The sequence below is a fragment of the Lonchura striata genome, chromosome 1A (genome assembly GCF_050655825.1).
Source record: "Lonchura striata isolate lonStrDom1 chromosome 1A, ASM5065582v1, whole genome shotgun sequence".
Lineage (NCBI taxonomy): Eukaryota > Metazoa > Chordata > Aves > Passeriformes > Estrildidae > Lonchura > Lonchura striata.
This window is the reverse complement of record NC_140741.1, coordinates 17,240,062-17,261,415: the sequence shown is the minus strand read 5'-3', so window position 1 is coordinate 17,261,415 and position 21,354 is coordinate 17,240,062. Positions and strand designations below refer to the sequence as shown.

Genomic DNA, 21,354 nt, shown 5'->3' with positions numbered 1-21,354 from the left:
CTCACACACTTTAACAGGTGCTCATAATATTTTCTGCCAAGATGTGTCTGCCTCCACCTCATGTGTTACTGCATTAGGCCAGTTTTTATAGCTGAGGGGAAAAAAGCAGCAAAAGCACATGCAGAGGTCTGAACATGCAAGGTTTTCTTTGAACGATGGAGTGAGGTCAGGCCTGTTGTGGGCTGAATTATTGGTAAGCAGGAGGGGATTTATTTTTAAAAATAGAGAGCAACAGCACAAGTGTTAGTAACTTCAGTACAGGACTAGCTCTGTGAGGACATTCTAATTCAATCTTTCCTTGCATTTTTTTGCATTACATTTCACACAAACCACAGGTGTCTTATTTTGGTGCAAAATGTTTACTGTACCTGTTTTTTTAAGACAGCTGCTTGAGGTTTTTCATCTTCTACTTCCTTCTCTTTTACCTGTTTATCTTCTATTTTCTGTTCTTCCATTTTTTGCTTTTCCTTTAATTTCTCTGCCTCTAGTTTAGCCTTTTCCTCAGCTGCCCTCTTTTCCTCTTCTGCCTTTGCCCTCTCCTCAGCTGCCCTCTTTTCCTCCTCTGCTCTCTGTTTTTCCTCAGCCGCCCTCCTCTCCTCTTCTGCTCTAGCCCTCTCTCTTTCCTCGGCTGCCCTCTTTTCCTCTTCTGCCTTAGCCCTCTCCTCAGCTGCCCTCTTTTCTTCTTCTGCTTTTTGTTTTTCCTCAGCTGCCCTCTTTTCTTCCTCTGCTTTTAACCTCTCCCTTTCTTCTGCTTCCTTCCTTTCTTCCTCAGCCTTTTCCTCATCCCTAAGCTTCTCTTTATCTACAGCATCAGGTACACTTTGCGTCCCTTCTGGCACAGCATTTGTATCATTCTCTGCTTTGTGTTCCTCTGCATTTACAGTTACTGCCTCTTCTTTATCAGTGGATTTTTCTGCTGCCACATCTACCTGGTTTTCCTCTATGGGGAGCTCCTTAGGTTTCTCCTCCTGTACCTCCTCCTTGTCTTTTTCTTCTTTTTTTCCCTCCTCTTCCCCATCTTGCCTCCAGTTGTTCCTTTGGTATGATTTGGTAACTGTTTCTGTCTCCTCAATCTCATAGCGTCCTCGGCGTGTTTCAGCCTTTTCCTCTTTCCCCGTGCTCTCATTTTCTTCCACATTGTTTACTTCTCTCCTGCTGGGCACTGACAAGCTCCCATCTGTGATCGTGGGGTCAAATTCCTTTTGACGTTCCAGAGCTTCCTGTAGACGTTTCTGGCGTCTCTCCTCCCGTCTTGCCAGCCTCTCCAACAATGCAGCTTCATCATCTGTAGAGCGCTTGCTTTCCTCTCCTGCCACACTGTGTAAAAGGGACAGGTTTGCATTAAAAAAAAAAAAATCCTTCTAACAACACATGCACTTCACTCTTTCTAGGAAAAAGGCTCGCTGTATCATCATTCCATGGTTGGAAAACAGGTTACACACTTCAAAATTTAGCTGCTGTTTTGCTATCTAGATCCATTCTCCTTGCCTTAAATAAAGTGCTTCTTGTGCTCAGTATCTATTAGCACTTGCCATCACAATTTTGATTTTTTTCTATCACTTGTGTTGTGGCCACTGGAAATCTGGGTATATTGTTTATGACTATGTGAAACTAAACAAATGATGGATGGACAGGAAGGCCAGCTCTGGACAGACAGAGAGGCCACTCAGCTTTGTAACAAGTGGGTGGTGATAGGAGTGATACGGTCTAATGGTTTAGGGGCCACAGGGGCACTGCTGGGTTGATGTTTGCACTTGATGGTCTTAAAGTCTCTTCCAACTCTGATGATTCTATGATTTCAAGTGTCACCTCCTTCCATAAGCTTTTCTCCTCTTTATACCTGTCCGACACTGCCAATGCCAGGTGAGTGCTGTACTCTAGAGCTCACACCCAGCACCTTGCAGGTGTGCTGCAGACACAGCTTGAAGACTGGGTGCCACCCAGTGCTTTGGCACACGGTGCCATGATCCCTGTGAGCAGAACAAGAGATGTGGTGTTCTGTGAGGCCAGATGCACCCATGTTTGAGAGAACCTGAGAGCCTCCATGAGCTCCAACTGAATTAGCCCACAGACAGCCTCGAGGACACTTGGATATGTGCCATGAGCCAGATGTATGATGCTCCCACCCTACCAAGTAGACACAGCCAGGCTGATCCTCACAGCGTGAGGTCCTTGTTCAGTTTAAGGGTGGCCAAACCCAGTACTTTAAATTCAAGCACCAGAGCAAACCTCTGGACAAAACCTACCATTGACTTGTCAGTAAACAACATCAGACATTTACCTGTTCTGGGCATTAACCTCAGATTTCTCTGTTACTTCTCCTGAGAGATCTCCTTCCTCCTTTTGCCGCAGCCTCTCCTGCCGAGCCCGCCGGCGCCGTTCTCTGGCAGCTTCTTCGTCATCGTCATCGTTCCTCTGGTAGGACAGCCTGCAACAGGGATAGGGAAACATTGGTGCTATGGCAAACTGGACACTAAAAAGTAACACAAAAAGCAGTTTTCTAAAGCACAGTAAGCATGGCTACAGAGGCTGCTCCATGTGCAGTTGTGAAAATATGTGGTGAAATTGAGATGCATCATTTCCAGCCCTGGTTTTGTATGGTTTCTCAGAAGTGAATTTGAGTAAATAGTCCCTGTGAAGGCAGCAGCCACACCACACTGTCAGCTGGCTACAAGAAAACACCAAATCCATAAAAGCCCAGCCCTGTGGCTGAGCAAACATCCTCCTAGCCTGCACCATGATCCTGTCAGAGCACTCACAGCAGCATTTGAGCAGACTGTTTCTCAGGCCCACACAAATGAAATTGTACTCAGCATAGCAGCTTTTCATTAGTCTCCTCTAAATATCACATGCTGAAAATGGTGGCAGTATTCTACATTTTAAAGACTAGAAAGCAGAGAAACACAAGTATGACAACAGCTCTCAGTGGTCAGTTCTGAGTGCCAAACATCTGACACCCACAAAATTTTTGTGAGCCCGGAGCCCTGCCAGGACAAATCACACAAGAGCTCTGCTGTGATGAAAGCCTACAGCTGAGAACTCATTGTATTCATCTGCCCCAACAGATGATTACATTTAGTTTCATCCTGCTTGAAAAGGAAAGCAAGATCTTAAAATCCTAATAATCCTGTGTCCCATTCAAATCTTTGCTGAGGTTATCACTGTGTGAGATAAAGGGAGAGGCCTGCATTCCTCTTATCTTTTTGAGCAGGGAAAGTGAATTAGGAAGCTAGAATGTGCCAGACCCAGTCAGGACATTCATTCACTTTGCTTTTGACAGTGGTCTGACACATCATGGTTAAGAAGTCTCCTTCTTTACATTATGACACATTTAAGTTAGCAGTGCAGCCATGAACATAGAAAAAAAATCAGAGTTCTGCACTGGCTAAAACCAAGTACAGATAATGTTTGTATTGCAAATACTTAAACATTAAAAGCAACAAAACCGTTCTGATTTAGCCATCAGTCAGACTCTTTGGGGCCAAACCTCTCCCATCACCATGTTCTGATACTACTTTTCTCCTTTGCTGAAAGAAGGGTGAGGGTATAGGTTCAGCAGGGATTCAGTTATCCCAATTTTGCTTTAAGAATTTAAAGTGTAAAACATGGCTGAGCCACTTGCCAGACCTAGAACAGCATTTTCATCCTCCGCACACCGAAGACTTTAATTGGCTACTTTCATGCTCTGCTTTGAGAGTTTTTCATTATAGAAATAACTCTTCTCAAAGAGAGTGCAAACCATGAGCAACATGGCCATGAGGGATCACAGTGGCAGATGAGGAAGAAAGGAAAGAGCTGAATTAACAGCACTAAAAGTGGGATGCAGGGAAGGTAAAGAAAAACACTTCCTGCTATTTGTAAGCAACTTCAAGCGGTATCAATCTTTCATTTAGGTCTAGAAAATAAAGGCTATGAATACAATAATAAATCAATGGGGTCTTTTATTTCCACAAGAAAGAGACTCTGGAATAAAACTGCATTAGCAAACTGACCACAGACACTGCCATCATTAGTAAGATGTTGGATTAGTAAGAAGTCTATGATCTTTTCAACTCTCAAGTCCAGCTGTAAGGGCACAGGAGAGAACACACTGCTCCTAGCCTGTGGCAGCTGGACAATGGCCACAACTGAGTCAATACCCAGTGTCTATAGCTCAGGATTTGTCTTTGCAGTGAGACCACACAAAGATGAAGTTTATTCTACTCTCTGTACCCACACAGAGCACCCCTACACAGCAAGGAGAACAACTGCTTTTAAAAGCCTCTTTAAAATGTCTTTTTTAAACCACCAGTTGCTCAGCAAACTAAAAAAGGAAATAAAAAGAATACCCTAAGCAAAAATTCCCACAAAACCTTATCCATTGAACAGATATGTACTTCCTGTCCTTGGACAGTTATCACATAGATCATCTGTTAAGAAAGCTGAAAATATCTCTTAATATGGTTTTAAACACATCCATTGCCTTACTACATTATCAACAGTTTCCTACAGTGAGCAAGTACACCAGGTATTTCATGAGAATCCCCTTAAGTATTCATTCCTATTCACCAGCAATCATGCAATCTGCCCAGTAATCAGGAAACTGTCATAAGGAACAACCAGTTGCAGTTTCTTGTTTTCCTTACAATCGTGTTAACATTGTGTAAGGGGTGACCCTCATTCTCCCACTGTTACAGATCTCTGTAGCAACCCATCACAAGCAAAATCAATTTGAGAGCTCTTCAGAGCTTATCTCCCAATTGCCTACATCTTCAGATGAAGAGTAAATAAATAATAAAAAGTATGTCTCCAAGATTTCAACTCTGTATATCAGACAGATGGAAATCTGATGATGCACGCTGGCCTGTGTTGTTCCTCCACCCTTGCAGAGCAGTCTTGCTGCCCAGCACACACCCAGCAACTAAATTAAACTGAATTTATATCTATTTGTCACCTTCCACATGGCTTCGCAGACAAGTATTTCCACAATCAGCTGTTCCAGCTGTCTCAGGCAATGAGACCACAACACAGCATGATCTCCAAGAGGTATGCCAAGCCAGCTGATAACATTCTCTTGTGGAATATTCAGATCACAGAATATTCTGAGTTGGAAGGGACCCACAAGGATCATCAAGTGCAACTCTCCAGGACTGAAATCCCAGACCTGAAGATCTCAACAGCAAATCTCATTGGTATCTAAGTCTAAAAATGTTGCCCTCAGATTAAATGGGGGGGGACTTTGAGTGAAAAATAAATCTGCTGGATTGGGAATACAGGAGATGTGGCCATCTACTTCAGACCTTTTTCAGAGAATTACAGCACTCTGTATTTTACACCAAACACTGAATTTATGTAAAGTTATAACCCAGCAAGAAACTTGGTAATAGCTAGGATGATCATGGGGCTGAAACCATTTCTTACAATCCAGATTTAACTGGTTTCCACTTGGAACCTCAAATCAGCTCAAGCATTATCTAAGGCACTTTGGGTTTGGAGTTCCTTGCCCAGTACTTGTACATTATTATTATTGTCTGAATTATGACAGCACTGAAATTTTCTGATCAAGCTTACAGGCTTGCTACAGTAGGCAATTTATAAAGACAGGGCAAAATCTGGTCCCCATTCTAAACAGTGTATATTCTGATTAAAGAGAAACCTTATAATTTCTAGCACAATCTGCCCTCAGTGAGTCATAAATAAACCTGATGAATATAAATTTTTTTCATTTTTCGCAGGAGTAGAAAAAAAAAACCCTGCCTAATTCGAGCTGGATCCCATTACTTCACTCTAGAGGAGGCAGGGAGAAAGAACTGCTGTGGATCTGAACTCAGACTCCATTTCAAGAGACAGAAATACATGAAAAAATTCCAAACAGAACAAAAGCCTTTAAGATTTTTAAGCAGGCAGCTCATATCTGCCTTTTCTTTCGTCCATGGTTGACTCAAATGTCAGTCTGGTTTTTATGCCTGCAGAAACACCTTGCATTCTTAGCAGTGCCCTCACAACATGGACTCAATTAGACACAATTGCACCTATTCAGCAAGCTCTTTCCCACACTACTTTGTTACCCTGAAGCTTTTACATGCATTACAGATTGATTTTGCCTCTGGTCCACCCCAAGAAATGAGATCATCCATCCTGTACCAAACTGCTGCACCTCTAAATTGCAACCTAACCTACTTCTAAGACCTCTGCCCTTTATTACATAAGACCACAGCAGCTGAAGTGATATCTGTTGATTTGTGTCTCCAAATTTATGTCAGATGGAGGATGTCAGTAAAATGTCCTCAATGACAGATTTCACTGCCAGACTCAACCTATAAAAGTTGAATTTGTTGGCCTTCTGTGCTCTTAGAAAATCTTTCTATTTACCCAGGCTCTTCCTGAAAGGATGGGTGGGGTGAGGATGGACTTTGTTAAAATACCCACTGGGGAGTGCTCTTTGTGTCACAGTTGATATTCAGACTCATTTTATTTATGATTACATATGTTTTCAATCTTTTTATTGTTTGCCTAATTTGTGTTACGATAGGCACACTTCAAAACCTGAATATAAACAACTGATCAATCTTCACCTCAAAAGGAAAAAAACATAATAAGGGCACATGCTTCCACAGAGGGCTGTGCCTCTCTCTTCAAGCTTTGCGTGTCAATCTCAGCTGTACTTCATTCAAGTCATATCTAAAAATGTGCTGAATGGTGGGGGGCAGTTGTGGGGAAAACTGTTTTTTCTAATCATTCCTCCATCATTCAATGAGAGATGCCAGAGTTCTGCTCAGACCTGCTTAAGAAGATTCATTTGTATGAGGGAATGAGCAGAATTTCAGTCCAAAATGTTCATGCTTCAAAAGATGTAGTGAGTGAAAACAGGGGATTATGGTGGAGACATGCAGACATGCCACCACAGTTCTCAGTCCATGTTGTGCATGAATGCTGCTATTAACACCCATATTTTTCACATATTTCTCAATTTGACATGCACCATTTTTTTTTTTTCACATTGAATGCAGGAGTGACAAGTGGATAAAATTAACCAATGGCTGAAAATGAAACCCAGACAAATTAAAACTGGAAATTAAGCACATGTTTTGAACAGTGAGGATAATTACACACACAAGAAATTAAGGAACATCCATCTCTTGCATGTCTGCATTAAAATGGATGCCTTTTTGGAAGTTATTCTACAAAATAATACTGATTTTTTGGGTGCATTGTAGATAGCTTGGTGAAATTCCACTAACACTTATGTATAGGAAGTTAGACTAGATTATATGGTGGCACCTGCTGGACTTAAACCTTACAGCCTTCCATTTATACAAACAGTACATGTTTCTCTTTTTGCCCACAATTTATCTCTGTCTCACAAATACTTTTACTCCATTTATCCATCCATTCTCCACAGGTACACAGCCTGTACTTGTGAGCAGGCAAATTACTAAGATATGCACACAGTTCTCAGGCCAAAACAGAGACTGATACACCTTTGAGTGTATTATGTTCTCATTCACTTCATTTTCATATGGTGTTTCTGTGTTTTAGATTCAATCCCTAAAGCTGGGCCTCGCAGTTAGATCCATCTGCAGCATCACAGCATCGCTCTGCACAAAGGCAGAATGACTCATGCACGCGCCTATTTTTCTTTTTTTCTTTCCTCCCCCCCTTTTCCTCATGGCTTAAAACTGATGATCTGTTTCATAATATGAAATGCAAGCAGATTCTGCAACCACAGCCACATAGCTCTGGTAAATTGCCTCTGAGCACCTCAGCATAAATCCAACACAGGGCTGCAAACACGAAGGGTAAAACCCTTCCGCTACTGAAACAATGTCAAATTTGCCTCCAACGTATATTATATTTAGATAAAAGTGCTTGATGGAAATGTACCAGGGGGAAGCACGTAATTCTCTCAATATGTGAAGCCTAATGCTCTGCAGTTTTACTGCATAACAATAGACATGGCATTGACCTGCCAGTGAGCAGAGCAGCATATTGAATCTGTTCTAATTTAGAAGTTTCACATGGAAAAAAAAAAAAAGAAAAGAAAACTGAAAAGAAAAAAGAAAGCAGAAAATAATACCTTCCAACTGATAATTTTTTACTGTTTTCCTTGAAGCTTGGTGGAGTTCACCCAGATCTGTTTCCCTGGCAGTTGGCAAACATGCAAAAAAGTGTACAAAACAAGGTTGCTTTTTCAAATGTGGAAAAGTGGGAGCAAAACCCAATCAGTGTGCATACCACTGTGGTTAATGTGGTATTTCTTGACTCTGGAGCAAATTGCTTGCTGCCACCACCTCCAGCTTCTAGTGCTTTATTGCACATAAAATCCAAAATAATTTATGCCACAACCTTACCCAGTAAGTAATATTTCAGGCATGTGACTTGAGAACAATGGGCATCTTGCCTAGCTGAGGCATAAGTCAGGCTTTACAGGATTTGCCCTAGAATGCACAATCCACAATTTCTACAAAGACAAATAAGAAGTTTTCTTTCTTGGGTTTTGGGCTGCTATATTTAATATAGCTTTCAAGGCAATTTTATATGTCAAATTGCTAGCTTACTGATTGCATCCAAAATCCAGACCTAACTCAATGTGCAGTTTAGCCCAGCAGCTTCACCAGGCAATATTTTTTGAAAAAAAATGTAATTTCAACTTTAAAAAAATGTATATATATTTCTGGTGTTATTTTTTTTTTATTTCAAAGCTGCATCCTTAGAAATTAGCAAACAAGAACAAATTGATGATTTCAGGAAAGCACAAACTGAATTACAATAAATCACGTATGTATTCCTGACCTGGAAACCCAGCTTTCAATTTCATCTGCTTATCTGCTTTCACCCTGGTTACCAGCTTTGAAGGCTTTTTAATGCAGTACTGTAGGAAATAGAGAGCCTCTTAACAAACCAATGCTTCCACCTCATTTCCTTCACAAAGATTAATAGGATTGCTGCATTTTAAGTGTGTTTTGTTTTAAAAGGAAATGCAGGACCATGAGGATAAGGTCTCATACACATGAAGCTTCTTTAATTTCAACCTGCTCTTGCTTCACTGAATATCATGTAAGGACTAAGACTAACAAAGTTAACTCAGAGAATCACTTATTTGAGGAATGAAACATTAATATCCAAACCAATCTCAGTCACACACCCTAATCCCTCATCACCATGCCCAATCTACTCAAAATCAACTTCCAGCATCTATTTATTCATCGTCCACCCTGACAAAACAAGAAATTCGTGAAACTGGAAATGGAACAAGGCATTGGTTTTCAAAGATGACAAATTTCTGAGCAGCATTGCCTTTCACACTCCTGCAGTTTCTTCTCTTTGCAGGGTATAATGGAGAACCTTTGAAAGCCTTTGCAGGCTGTAATGAAGAGCCACAAGCCAGAACGCTACAGCAGGAGAGTGCTGGAAGGAAGAAAATTCCCAGCAGTCCATGGACTGAAATCAAGGACAGTGCCCGCCAACAATGCTGGAGCCACCCTGAAAGGAGTTATTTCATCTCTCACTGAAATGCTGCCGTGCCTGGGGTAGGTCAGTTTGTAGGCTTTGGATGGCTTCATATCCAAACCAGGGGCCTCTGATTTAGGACTGATCCTGAAATTCATTCTGGATTTGGGACAGAGATACTAAGTGGGGTGGGAAGGAGGAATGTGGGAGCTGGAATAGCAGGCTAGGTCTGTAGCACAGGAACAAGAGATTTGCCTGGACTATGGACAGAGAAAGAGGAGACAGACTGCAGCAAATGGATCAGGAGCCTGCATCCCTGCAGTGGAGGATGGAGGAATGTTGATAGAGAAATAGGAGAACAGGGAAAAGGGAAATAGATCCTTCCAGGAACAGCAAGGACAGTGAAAGCAGCAGCACTGGGCAAGTCTTGTCACCAACATCCAGCCAGCTCCAGAGGGCTGTCCAGGCTTGGAAAACCAAAACCCTCCATGACTAGAGGAAGGGAAACTGTTACACAGCAGGTTGTGACTACCCAGATTACACATCACTCAGTAACCTCAGCCTAGACTGAAGTGTTCTGTGGTCTGAAACACCTACAAACAGCCAGAACCCAGGATTTCTGTACCTTGCTCCATTGAAGGTATGGGTGTTAGCATTAGTCTGGTCTCTGTGAAGCATCAAAACTGCTCTGTCTTTCCCAGGGGACTAGAGATTGTAATGAAATTATTATTTCTCAGAGCCAGACAGGTCCCTGAGGATGTCTGCTGCAGCTTTCAGAAATACAGCAAACACTGTGCTGACCAACAAAGTACGAGGCATGTATTTGCACACAGGGAGTCTGGAAAAATAATGTTACCAGATAATTATTCAGATAATAATAGAATAATCTTTTTTTATCCACTTTTCCCAGCACAAAACATGCACTAGGAGGACACAGCCTTAACACAGCACAGCAGACTATTGAAATAAATGCCACAAACAGGATAGCAGATGAAATGCAAGACCAGAACACGCACCAAAACAGAGCAGACTGTGAACCCTTATGCTAACTGAAATAAACCACTTGAGGGGAAATATGACATTACAAATACATCCAGTGCTACAACATGTGGTGAATGAAAAAAAAAATTAATGAAAATCAGATGTCTCAACATTTTCTGGTCCTGATTCCCCACTCACACAACTCACGGATGCTGTGCAGGTGTGGATTTTGTTTCAAGGGAAATTCATGGCTGTTTGCTTTTAACATGGGCAAGCATCTCTCTCTTTCTGAGGTGTTTAAGAAGCCTACTGTCAACAGCCAAGGTGATTAGGAGACACTTTCGGTGAGACAGCAGAGGAATTATTAGTGCAGATCCTGTCATTTGCTAACAGGATTAGGGGCAGATACATTCCATGCTAATCCTGATGTGTCTTTCACCTTCATGAAAGGTAAAGAACCCTTCCATAAAACAGGTCTGTACAGATCTGCAGGGTCACGTACAGCACTTTGAACAGCACACTAATGTTAAAACAATTTGCAGACATCGTATAACAGCACTGTGCAAATTAAACAGCTGGAAGTTTGAAATGTAGCCATTGTAACTACACCCACATAAACACAATAAAATATCCTGGCTTTATCCTTTCAATTAGTTTTCCCTTAGATGTGCTTGTTCTTCTCATATTGCTTCATTGTAATCCTTATTCCAGAGAAGGTGCTTGTAAGAAATTACCAAACTCAATATTGGAGATACTGTCTGGAAAGCTGACTGAGCTCATGAGAGGTGATTAATCACACTGCAAATACAAATCCAAAAGCCACTGTTCTTTAAAAGGGTGGGGAGGGGGACAACCCTTTTCACAGAACTCTAGCATCCAACAAAAACCTCTTCCATTTCAAAGCCTCACTAACAAACTATCCAAAATTTATAAGCTGTTCACATAAGTATCCAGATAAAAACCAGGAATCACAAGAAAAAAAATCAACTTGCTTGCCCTGAAAGTGCCCACAGCCTGGAGACTTCCAAAGGGGCATAGGCAGCTATAAAGAGGCACCTAACACAGAAAAACTGCCCTGTGGAGATATAGGGAGAGGGTGCAATATTCAGTGTGATTTCGAAACATAGCAGTTATTATGGCACACTTTTTGTTGTTGCTGCTGATAATTTCAGTTTTGTTCTGGAACAGCAGTTCCAGTCAGTAATAGCTGTCGCAAAATGCTTTACACAGGTGGGCAACAAGACAGGAAGGACAGCAAAGAGCTCCTGTGATAAGAAAGCAATGCAACCACTGGAAACAGACTGCAAGGGCAGCCAAAAGAGGATCTGATCCCAAAGGTGAGAGGAGACAAGCCCTGATCATCACCATTTCCATCACCAAGAAACAAAGCCGTCTAACAGATTCAACTGACATTTTTACAGAGAGGGTAATCAAGAAATTCATCATTAAATGTACACACCCACAGATGTTTAAGCCAAGACTTCTGGTATAATCCATTAGATTCCAGAAGTGAATGCACACTGATGGCTATTTTCGCCTTGTTATTATACTAGTTCTTGGCAATTGTTAAATTCTTTCCATCAAAAGATCTTAACATGTTTTACAAATGTTAAGCAATCCTTGCTACCCTTCTGACTTCTGTGTGGTGAGTTCTATGGCTATTATAATGCCAGTTTATGGAATGGAAAAACAGATATATAGATGAATGTACTACTTTCAGTCTAAAAAGAGCAGATACGGTTCTCTTTTGGCTGCACTACTTCACATCTATTCCAAAAACTTGTTGAAGCTACAAGGAGGTCTTCCAGCAACTTCTAAAGGGAGTTGTAGGTATGTAGACTCCTTCCTCCCAGTCCCATCTCCAACAGCTGCACTGTGCTGACTTCCATTGCTGGTCCTGAAAGCCCGTGAAAGCCACTGACAGAATTATCCTGAGATGTCTTTTTCTGGCATACTGAACAAAGAGACATGCTCCCCTGAGCTCTCTCTGATCAAGTGATGGCCTGTCTCTCCTCTGCATTTTAAATAATGCCTTCTGTTGCTAGGTATTTCCAAGTCAGTAATCTACATTTTTAAAAAAGAGGTGTGCCTGCTGGGAAACAGGAAAGGAAAGGCCAAAAGCAAGTTTAGCCCAGGGCATCTTGTGGCCATGTCATTGCAAAAGCACAGACTTTTCACAGGGGTCAGCAGGGCTCAACACAGTCTGGAATCTTTTGAAGCACTTGGCTTTGAATTGAGATACACTTAAATGCCTGAAAGTATGAGAAATGGGGTTCAGGGTCATCACGCTACCACTGGGAAACAAAGAGTTTGCTTGCTGCCGCACCCTTCTGCTTCTCAAGCTTCAACAGGTACAGAAAGCTCAGCAGGACTTGGTGAGGTAGGACTCCCAAAAGCTAATGGAGTGAGAAAATCCCAGCTCTACACCAGAGAGGTTTTAGTCCTAGAGAAACTACAGGAAGTCACACAGGAATGCTTCTGTGCCCCACAGCTCTCAGTGCTCCCTCGTTGGTCCCACAGTGTCGATGGGACTGACCCAAATGTCAGCCAACTCTTCCAACACCAGCTCTTGCAGGACTTGGTCTTGATTCAAAGTCAAAACTTCTCCCCTCTCACCTGGACTGCAAGACAGAGTGTTTTGGAGTGTCACTGAGACTTCTACAACATTTGCACAGCAGATGATCCTCAGAAATAACACCAGAGAACAGATCTTACACTCGATCCAACCACACACTGTTCATCCAAGTATCCTCTTCCCAGTAATCCATTGTAACCATTCACAGACTTGCACCAAGTCTGTTGTTGCAAGGGAGATGCAATTCCATTGACCCTTTTATGAAAGTTCTCACTGAATTTAAGTCATGCAGCCTGAAAGGCACTGGGAGGGGCCAAAACCCAAGCACTGGATAGCAAATTTACATTTAATATACTTTTGTGAAAGTACAACATTTGTAAAGCAAGGATTTGGCAACGTAAAATGAAAAATACTTGGCACAACAAAGAATTAGGACAAGCATAAGAGAATTTGAATTCCTACTCACACAGAGTCCAACCTCTTACCACATTTCAACTGAGATCGCTGAGTAAAGAAGAGTGTGGTCATTATCTATCTGAAGAAGATAACCTTTAGCAGCTACAAGGCAACAAAAAGGTGTAAGTTAAGATTGCTCTTAATTCAAGCTAACATGCTGAGAGTCATGTTGCTAAACACAGGATTTCAAAGACTTCATTTGGCTCCTCTTCTGCTACAGATTCCTGTGTAAACTCCCTTGTGCTCCAGTTCTCATCTGACTAACGCTAAGAAACATTCAGTGAAAAAAATCATGCATTTCAGGATCTAGAGGCCAGCACAACAGGCACTACCCGCACCAAACACAGGTGTAACTCAACCCAAACACTTGCAATCCTCTCCCAGTGAGGTGCTCTTGGATGTACTTAGGAGTGTTCAAGATGAGCAAGAGACAGACTGCCAGTGTTGGTGCATAGCTATAATCACATACAAAGAGGTTTTCTGGACATATGACCAAAGTTTGCTCAAAATACCACCACCAAAATTGTTCAGGGGCAGTAAACATAGGGCTGGGTAGGAGACACTGTCTCCTACCTCAGCACTTCAGGGTGTTGGGTGAGTTTGAAAGACAGAGAAGAATCCAGGAATTCAGGTAAGTAATTAACCCCATGGCTTTCCCAAAATGCCAAAGGACCAAATTCAGAGCTCTCAGACATGCACAAGAAAGGAATATTTGTTCTCAGCTGAATGGGTTGCAAATTATCACTAATGCACATGCAGTCATTGGGAAGATTTCACAGCCATATAGATAAGGACTATGGGAACACCAAGATAGCTGTGCTACAGTATTAAGAGTTTTGTAAATTTGGTAAGCCTTGAGTAAAAGCCACATTTTCAGAGAATAATCTGCTTTGCTACTGCCTTTATGACAAATTTAACAGAGAATCAAGGAGAAAATTGGTTCTCAAATATCATCTTTGTAACTAAAGTAAAAATTTAGCTGGTTTTTGAAAGAGATGTGGCCTCTGCTAATTAGGCTTTTGGGCTTTGTGCAATCCTGAGAAAGAAAACTGCTGACATGATGTGTCTGACCACTCCTGTTCCAGGAGGAGAGATATGACTAAGGCCAAAATGTACAACACCATCTTACACCCCAGAGCACATGCCAGTGATTTTCCTCTTGCAGGACAAACAGAATCCTAAATATCTCTCACACTTCACAGAGGAAAGATGAGTGTTACACAGAATACACACCCTAATTTAAAAATGGGATTCTTCTTTTATAGACATCAGCATGCAAGAGAATACAGTGAGGTCAGAACACATTTCATTTGAGCTTTGCAAAATAAAACACTATCAAGAGATGACTGAAAAGGAAAAATAAAAAAAGGGAGGAAAGGAAACACATGACAATGAAGAATGTCACTGTAGCTCATGGGAGCTAGAATGCCAGGAACAATTTGAAAATGACCCAAGAGACTGCAAAGGCTCCACCATGGACATGTCAGTATGTGATGATGGTAGCACACATCATTTTTGGATGCTGAAGCCCACAGTGCATTGAGCTTGTAAGGTTCACCCATCCCCTGATCCTCTTGCTGAGTCACAAACTCCACTAAATCAGGTATAACAAAAGAAGTACAAACAAACAAGCAAAAACAAACCCAAAAAACCCCAAACAACAGAAACCTGAAGTAAGGAACATGCCAGGACAGCAACAGTTGTGATATTAAAAGGTACTTCTGTAATAACATCACATCAACTCCAGTGCTGAACGAATTGCAGATGGAATCTGGCAAGCCAAAAACCTCCTGTTCAGAAACATGTAATATATTTTTATGCATAAAAAGGCCTGTGGGCAATTTGGCTTCAGCAAACCAAACAGAAGCCAGAATTTTACATCCTGTACTGTCAAGTGCATTGGTCTCGAGGACACACCTCTAGGACAGGCCTCTGCATTTCCAGAAGTATCGTGGGAAGAAAAACAAATGCACATGGATGGCTTCTCCAGGGGCTGTTTTCTCAATTTTTTTAAATGCATAGTACACCATTTAGGAGATATTTCTCAAAAATGTTCAGTCTGGAACCAGAATCATCTTTTGGGTTTTTTTTTTCTGTAATACATTAACCTTTGCCTCGAGGACCCACAGCAGGACCAGATCCTGCTAAAGAGATGTATATGGCAAATTGAAAGTGATCTGAAAAAGATTCAGAGTTCAGAGTGAAACTTCTTGCAGAGAGTTAATCCTCTCTAGTTTGTAGGCCAGGTTCTGCTGGAGTCAGTCTTGCCCATGAGAAACTGAATATTTCTCATTGTTGCTTAGTCAAGGTATATGGAAAAGCAGTGGATGAAAATTAAAAAAGAAGGCAAAGTTAGCAAAGTCCCTGATCTTCAAGAGAAATGCTGTCTGATAAGGGTCTGAATGCAAACAGGCATCTTACAAAAAACCCCCAAAACCTTACCAATTCCTCCAAAAAGGGGTTATTTATTAAGCTTTTTGGAGTAGTCCATACCTAATAGTGTATCTGTATATTTTGCTTAATGTGAACTGGTACATACAACCCCTGCAACTAAAGCTGATTAGTTTCCTTTTCTGCTTTATGATATGATGATAATCCATTTATCTTTCACATCCTTTCCATACAGCAAGGTAACCTCAATTATTACAGGATATGTACTCTAGGATTACTATGGTGGGGAGCAGAGGAAAAAAATGCTTCACAAGTGATGCCAGAAAATGTACAGTATTCAGAAGAAAATAAGCCAGAGAGAGTGACAGAGAAAACCAGGTACTAGTGACTAAGTTAACCATTATCCCTCCTACAATCAAAGAAACCCACCAGAGCACCAGGTGGAAAGGGGGCAGCCACTTCACATCAGTTTCAGTCTCCTGGCACAGCACAAAGCAAATTTAGGCAGAGCCAATACTTGGCTTAGTATTCTTTTACCAAGAGATAAACAGAGACTGAGAAACAAAAAACCCAAAACACCAGCTTCTGCCCTCGTTTGAAACTTTGTTCACCATAATTCAGCTTAAAAGTCAAGGAACTACATTGACTTCAGATGTGAAGCCTGTACTTAAGCCTGGGATGTGCTGCTCATCTCTGGAATTCAATATGCACATCCAAAGCAATTGGAAGGAAAAAAAACAGATGAGCAATCAACTAAACCTTGTAGCTAGTACTTTGCTTCAATAGTGGGTTTTGGAGAAGAGAGAAATTGTATCTAAATACCTTGGACTACAGTGTGATTTTTCTGACAGCTTCACAAAATGCTTAAATGCTTTAGAGGTAAAAAAACCACATGGAAAGCTGTTTTCCAATGTGCTCGCTGTTCCCCAAAAAGGTGATTACAGTGTTGCACTGCTGGACTCGCAAAAATGTCTCATTACCACATCCAGTTTGAGTGTCCGAGTGAGATTTCACAGCAACAGCTGAACACTTGTGAAAAAGAGAAGCAAGATGGGGAGGAAAGGCAAAAGGGGGAGTGGGGGAAGCCCTCCCTGTCTGCTCTGCAAAGGATTTGAACTGCAGAAAAGAGGAACCGTGTCAGCAAATGCCAAACCAATGTGATACCTGCCAAACCGCACCTTATCCTTCTCATTCAGCAAAAAAAAATTATCCACTGCCTGATTTCTCTTACCTCACCAGTAAAGGGCTGTTTTTATCCCTTATTAGGACAGTCTCCATGCTGTAAAATTCCAGCTCTAATAAGTGCCTTTTACAATATGTGCTGCACATCAGCACAAAAAGAAAGCTGCTAATAAAAGTAAAGCACAGAAGGAGAATAAAAGGGCTGAGTCCTAAATTAGAAAGAATAACATCAGCTTAGCTTAGGCTCCAAAATTTGATCATAGATTTTATGAAATGGAGAATTAAAATTGGAATGGATAAATGTATGAAGACTAACATTATACAGATATATAATTATAAACTTGGCTCTGCAGCCACTTATACATGCAAGCTGCCTTACTGAACTCAAGACTTTTTCACCACATCTAAGAGCTTACACATCCCAAAATGTAAATCAAATAGTCAGTACATGAAAATAGTGCAAGAAAGACTTTTTCAAAGGTTTAAGGGTTTTTTTCAAAGTAAAATGTGGTAGAGCAAAAAGTTACAGTAAGTTGAGCCTCTATGTTTCAATTAATTTCAATGACTGGTGGAAGTGTTTTTCTTGGTTGCATTTTTAAGCGCTGGATTTAATTCACTGGACATAATTGACTTCCTCTGCTTTAGATGGAAATATATACACATATATGAACTGAAAAGCAAAGAGGGCCTAAAGCAATCACAGAGAATTTCCCTGAGTTTTTCCTGTTTTACTCTGAATTGGAAAGAGGGTGGATGGGGACTGCAGGTTTGGCAGGAAAGGGGAAGGCAGGAGTATGAAGAAGCAGGATAAAACTCTGCCACCCCCAACTACCACTGGTTGAACACTTATGCCAACAGTGTGGCTGTGGAGGAGCTATCTGGATTTAAGATCTGCACTAACAATGAATTTTCTAGTTTTGCTGAAGCAGAAGCAAAAACCCTTGTCAAAGTGAAGTGATATGGAAAATGTTCAGGGCTGTTTGGTTTTTTTTGTTTTTTTTTTTTTTTTTAATTCAGCCTGGAACAAGAAAGCAAATCCTTCAATAAGTTTTTTTTCTTTTTACTTTTCCCTTTGAAATGTAGGTCAATGGGAATCAAAATATTTTAAAAAATCAGAATTTTTTTATTTACAAAAGCAGCAAAGGTGCAACTTAGTAATTTCTTCTGTAGAAAGCATAGAAAAACTCATTTAAAAATAAAGTATTTCCTATTCTTTTAATTTAGACAAAGCCAGTTTCAGAAACCTGACATGAACTCATAACCAGCTCTGCTCTCAACCATTCTGAAAGAGTTCTGGCCAAAACTCTCCCATATTTTCTAGGTTTTACTAAATTTACCTTTCATCAGAAGCAGTTCTCACAGCTCATTTCAGGCATTTGGATTCACAGCAAGTTCCTGGCTTGAACCAAGGCTTCCACAGGGTAGAGAATTTAGCTCAGAATTTTCATGAAACTCTCCCAAGTCATTTGTTCTCTGACAAAACTTCAGATGCTTGATGCTCACAGTCTCAACTTAAGACTGAGGTGGAAGCTCCAAACTCTACTCCAACTTTGTGATCCTGAGAGCCAATGCTTTTCTCATGCTGAAAACAACATCTTTCACTGAGGCAAGAAGGATGCACAATTTCACATGTTTCCCTATAGACCTGTCCTTGCTCTGCCACAGAAACTCCCACCCAAAAATGTTTCAGCTCTTCGTGTAGACTTGTTACTTTTGGCGAAGAGCCACTTTCAGAAATTGGGACTGGGATTCTTTGCTTCCAAAACAGAAAAACAACCTCACTACCGGCAAACATCTTCTCTCATCTTGTTTGTAGTTACATTATGTCCTTCTTGTATTACCTCAGCAATGTAAAAAGGCTTTTACAAATTAAAGGTTCAGGCCTTTGCCCACTGGGGAACAGGAACGAAGAGCATGGGCAAAAAGAGAAGAGGAAGGTGAGAGCTTCAAGTGAAAATTAACAGCATCGATTTTTGGAGCAGAATTAACGAGATAACACAGTGCCACCAACACCACTGCTATCTGTGGAGGAGTCCTCTTAAACCCCTCCTCCTAAAAAATTAGCTGATATCAGTCTTGAACATCCAACCAAGATACAGGAAAGATAACCTACAATACAAAGAAAATGCTGAAAACTACTGAGCTTTCAACAACCAAACTGAAGTTTGAACAGAAGTTATAATTTGCTGGAAGAAAATATTCTACCTGTTGGCAAAGAGAACTGCTTTCTCTAGGAACTTGCAGAGTAAACAACTTTAGTGTCCAGCACAACGAGCCAAGCCAATCCCTATACTTTTATTAAACAGACTACATATTTTCAGGCCAACCGGAATTTCTTGGCTCCACTGAGAGCTTCTGCTTTTAATTTCTAGTGTATCAAATACTAACAGGATTATATTCAGCTATTTAGCAATTACAAAATTTTCTACAAATACCACAAGTCCACTGAAAGCATAGAAAATAGCTTTAAACAACGCAGATGAAATGATCATATAAAGAGGCCATTAGAGGACATTTGCAAGAAGTTAACAATCACATTGTACCTCATTCAAAATAATGCAATAACAGCCTCCTCCTTTTCCCTGGAGAGTCTCCAGAGAGTGAACTTATAAGGACTTTAATACTCCTTTTCTTTTCTGCTGCAATCTCCCGAGAAGCCATGAGCATTTGGAATGATTACGTTATGCCTTAGCCTGGGAAGGGCAGTATTTCATCATGCATTTCTCTGAGCAATGCTTTGAAGAAGCCTTTGTGGGTAATGCTAAAGGTGTCTTCCCTCTTTTGGCCTGAGGTCATGGAGATGTTTGTTACAAGGGAATAAATCAGTTTCCAAGTTCTGGCCACACATTTGATTTCTCTTCAGAGAACTTGCCAAAGAGTACTTTGCTTTTCTTCCCCAAGCATGCTACTGTGAGTCTTGACAAAAGAAACCCATGTCTGGTTTTCAAGGTGTGTCTTCTTTTGTTAGAAGCTGTTACAGGACTCAGAACTCTCAAGATACATGAAAACAACACTACATAGCTACCCATACTTCAAGAGAAAAGGATTGTTTCCACTAAGGCGTAACTTCACTGATTTTAGTGAACTCACTTCATACTCGAGTTAAGGCTTTGCTCCAGGTTTTACTCCCCCAGCACATCAGATATGCAAGTATAAAGGCAGCACACTGCTGGTTCCCTCTCCTGCTCCAAAGGGACTGGAGGAAAATATCTCCCAGCAAAGATATCCAATGGCCCCCAGTATTTTAAAGAAAACAGCCAGACCCTGACACCTCACTAAACCAGGTCCAGAACAGACTAGAAAGGATCTCAAGGTCACCTCAGAGGTCCAGCCTGCACTCAGGGCCAGCTCCCCACATCAGGTATCACAAGTCAATGTTTTCATCACTTATATGATCACTGAAATCTCACCTGCTCTGCCCCTTCTCCTCCCTCGCTTTTCCCTTGCACTGAGTGCAGAGAAACTGGTGCTCCCCCATGGCTGCTCCCTGTTCCCATACAGAAGTATGGGAGGGCTGGCTGCTGTGCCTTGTGGCTGTATTTCACCACAGAACAACACACAAAAAAATGTCATCTGACATGCTCTTAGTTAAATTATTATTTTTTTACCCAGTTTCTGAAATCACAATGAAGGATTTCAGATTCCTGGAAGGGACTTCTTGAAGGAGCCGAGTTTTGGAAATCCCTGAGCTCCCTCTCCCTCCAAGAGCACAGGATTTCATGCTGGAAACTCTAAAGAATAGGCATAGAAATCCCAATTGCTCTTCAAGACCTCTCCCAAACTTTAAACCAAACCTTATATAAATCACAGCAATTTAGAAACATAGCAGTGTCCTGTTTCCTACCCATCAACTCATAAAGCAGACCAACAAACAATACAGGACAGGAATAAAGCAGATTATATTACTGGCAATATTGCACAGGCTAATTGATTTTCTCCTTCTGCCTTGCCTTCCACATTCAGGGATGAATGTGCCACGAGGACTTTATTTACTCGGTGAATTAAGCAATCTGAGTTGTGTGAAAGCTTTCACACTAACTATGAAACTTCTGCAAATTTCCCACCAACAGAACTCCAATTAGCAGCCAGTTCTCCCAACATATCCATCTACCATGGGACAATTTGATTTCTGCAATTCAGGTAAGAGAAATGCATAAATAACAAGATTTTAGACAACAGAGCAGAATGTAGCAAAAAAAGAAGCAAAATAACCTAATCTATTGCTTATTTCCCAGTTCAACCAGCTTCCCAGCTGTTCTGTTGCCCTTGCTATTCCCATCATCCCAGCACCTCCTACACAGCACCAAAAGGCTAAATGCATGCAGATATAATAAACTGGC

At 41.1% G+C, this 21,354-nt stretch overlaps 1 protein-coding gene across 30 annotated transcripts in view; it reads right to left on the bottom strand.

Annotated features, from left to right (window-relative positions):
• CALD1 (caldesmon 1) overlaps window positions 1-21,354 on the bottom strand; it is a 225,761-nt gene that overhangs the window by 26,651 nt on the left and 177,756 nt on the right. For 15 of the 30 annotated variants that reach the window (XM_085570013.1, XM_085570018.1, XM_085570012.1 and 12 more), the window contains 2 exons: window positions 2,282-2,428; window positions 369-1,317 (listed from right to left, as the gene is read on the bottom strand). In XM_085570013.1, coding sequence (XP_085426139.1) covers window positions 369-1,317; window positions 2,282-2,428 — 1,096 coding nt within the window. The remainder of the gene's footprint in view (window positions 1-368; window positions 1,318-2,281; window positions 2,429-21,354) is intronic. The other 15 variants (XM_085570024.1, XM_085570025.1, XM_085570030.1 and 12 more) reach the window with 1 other exon arrangement.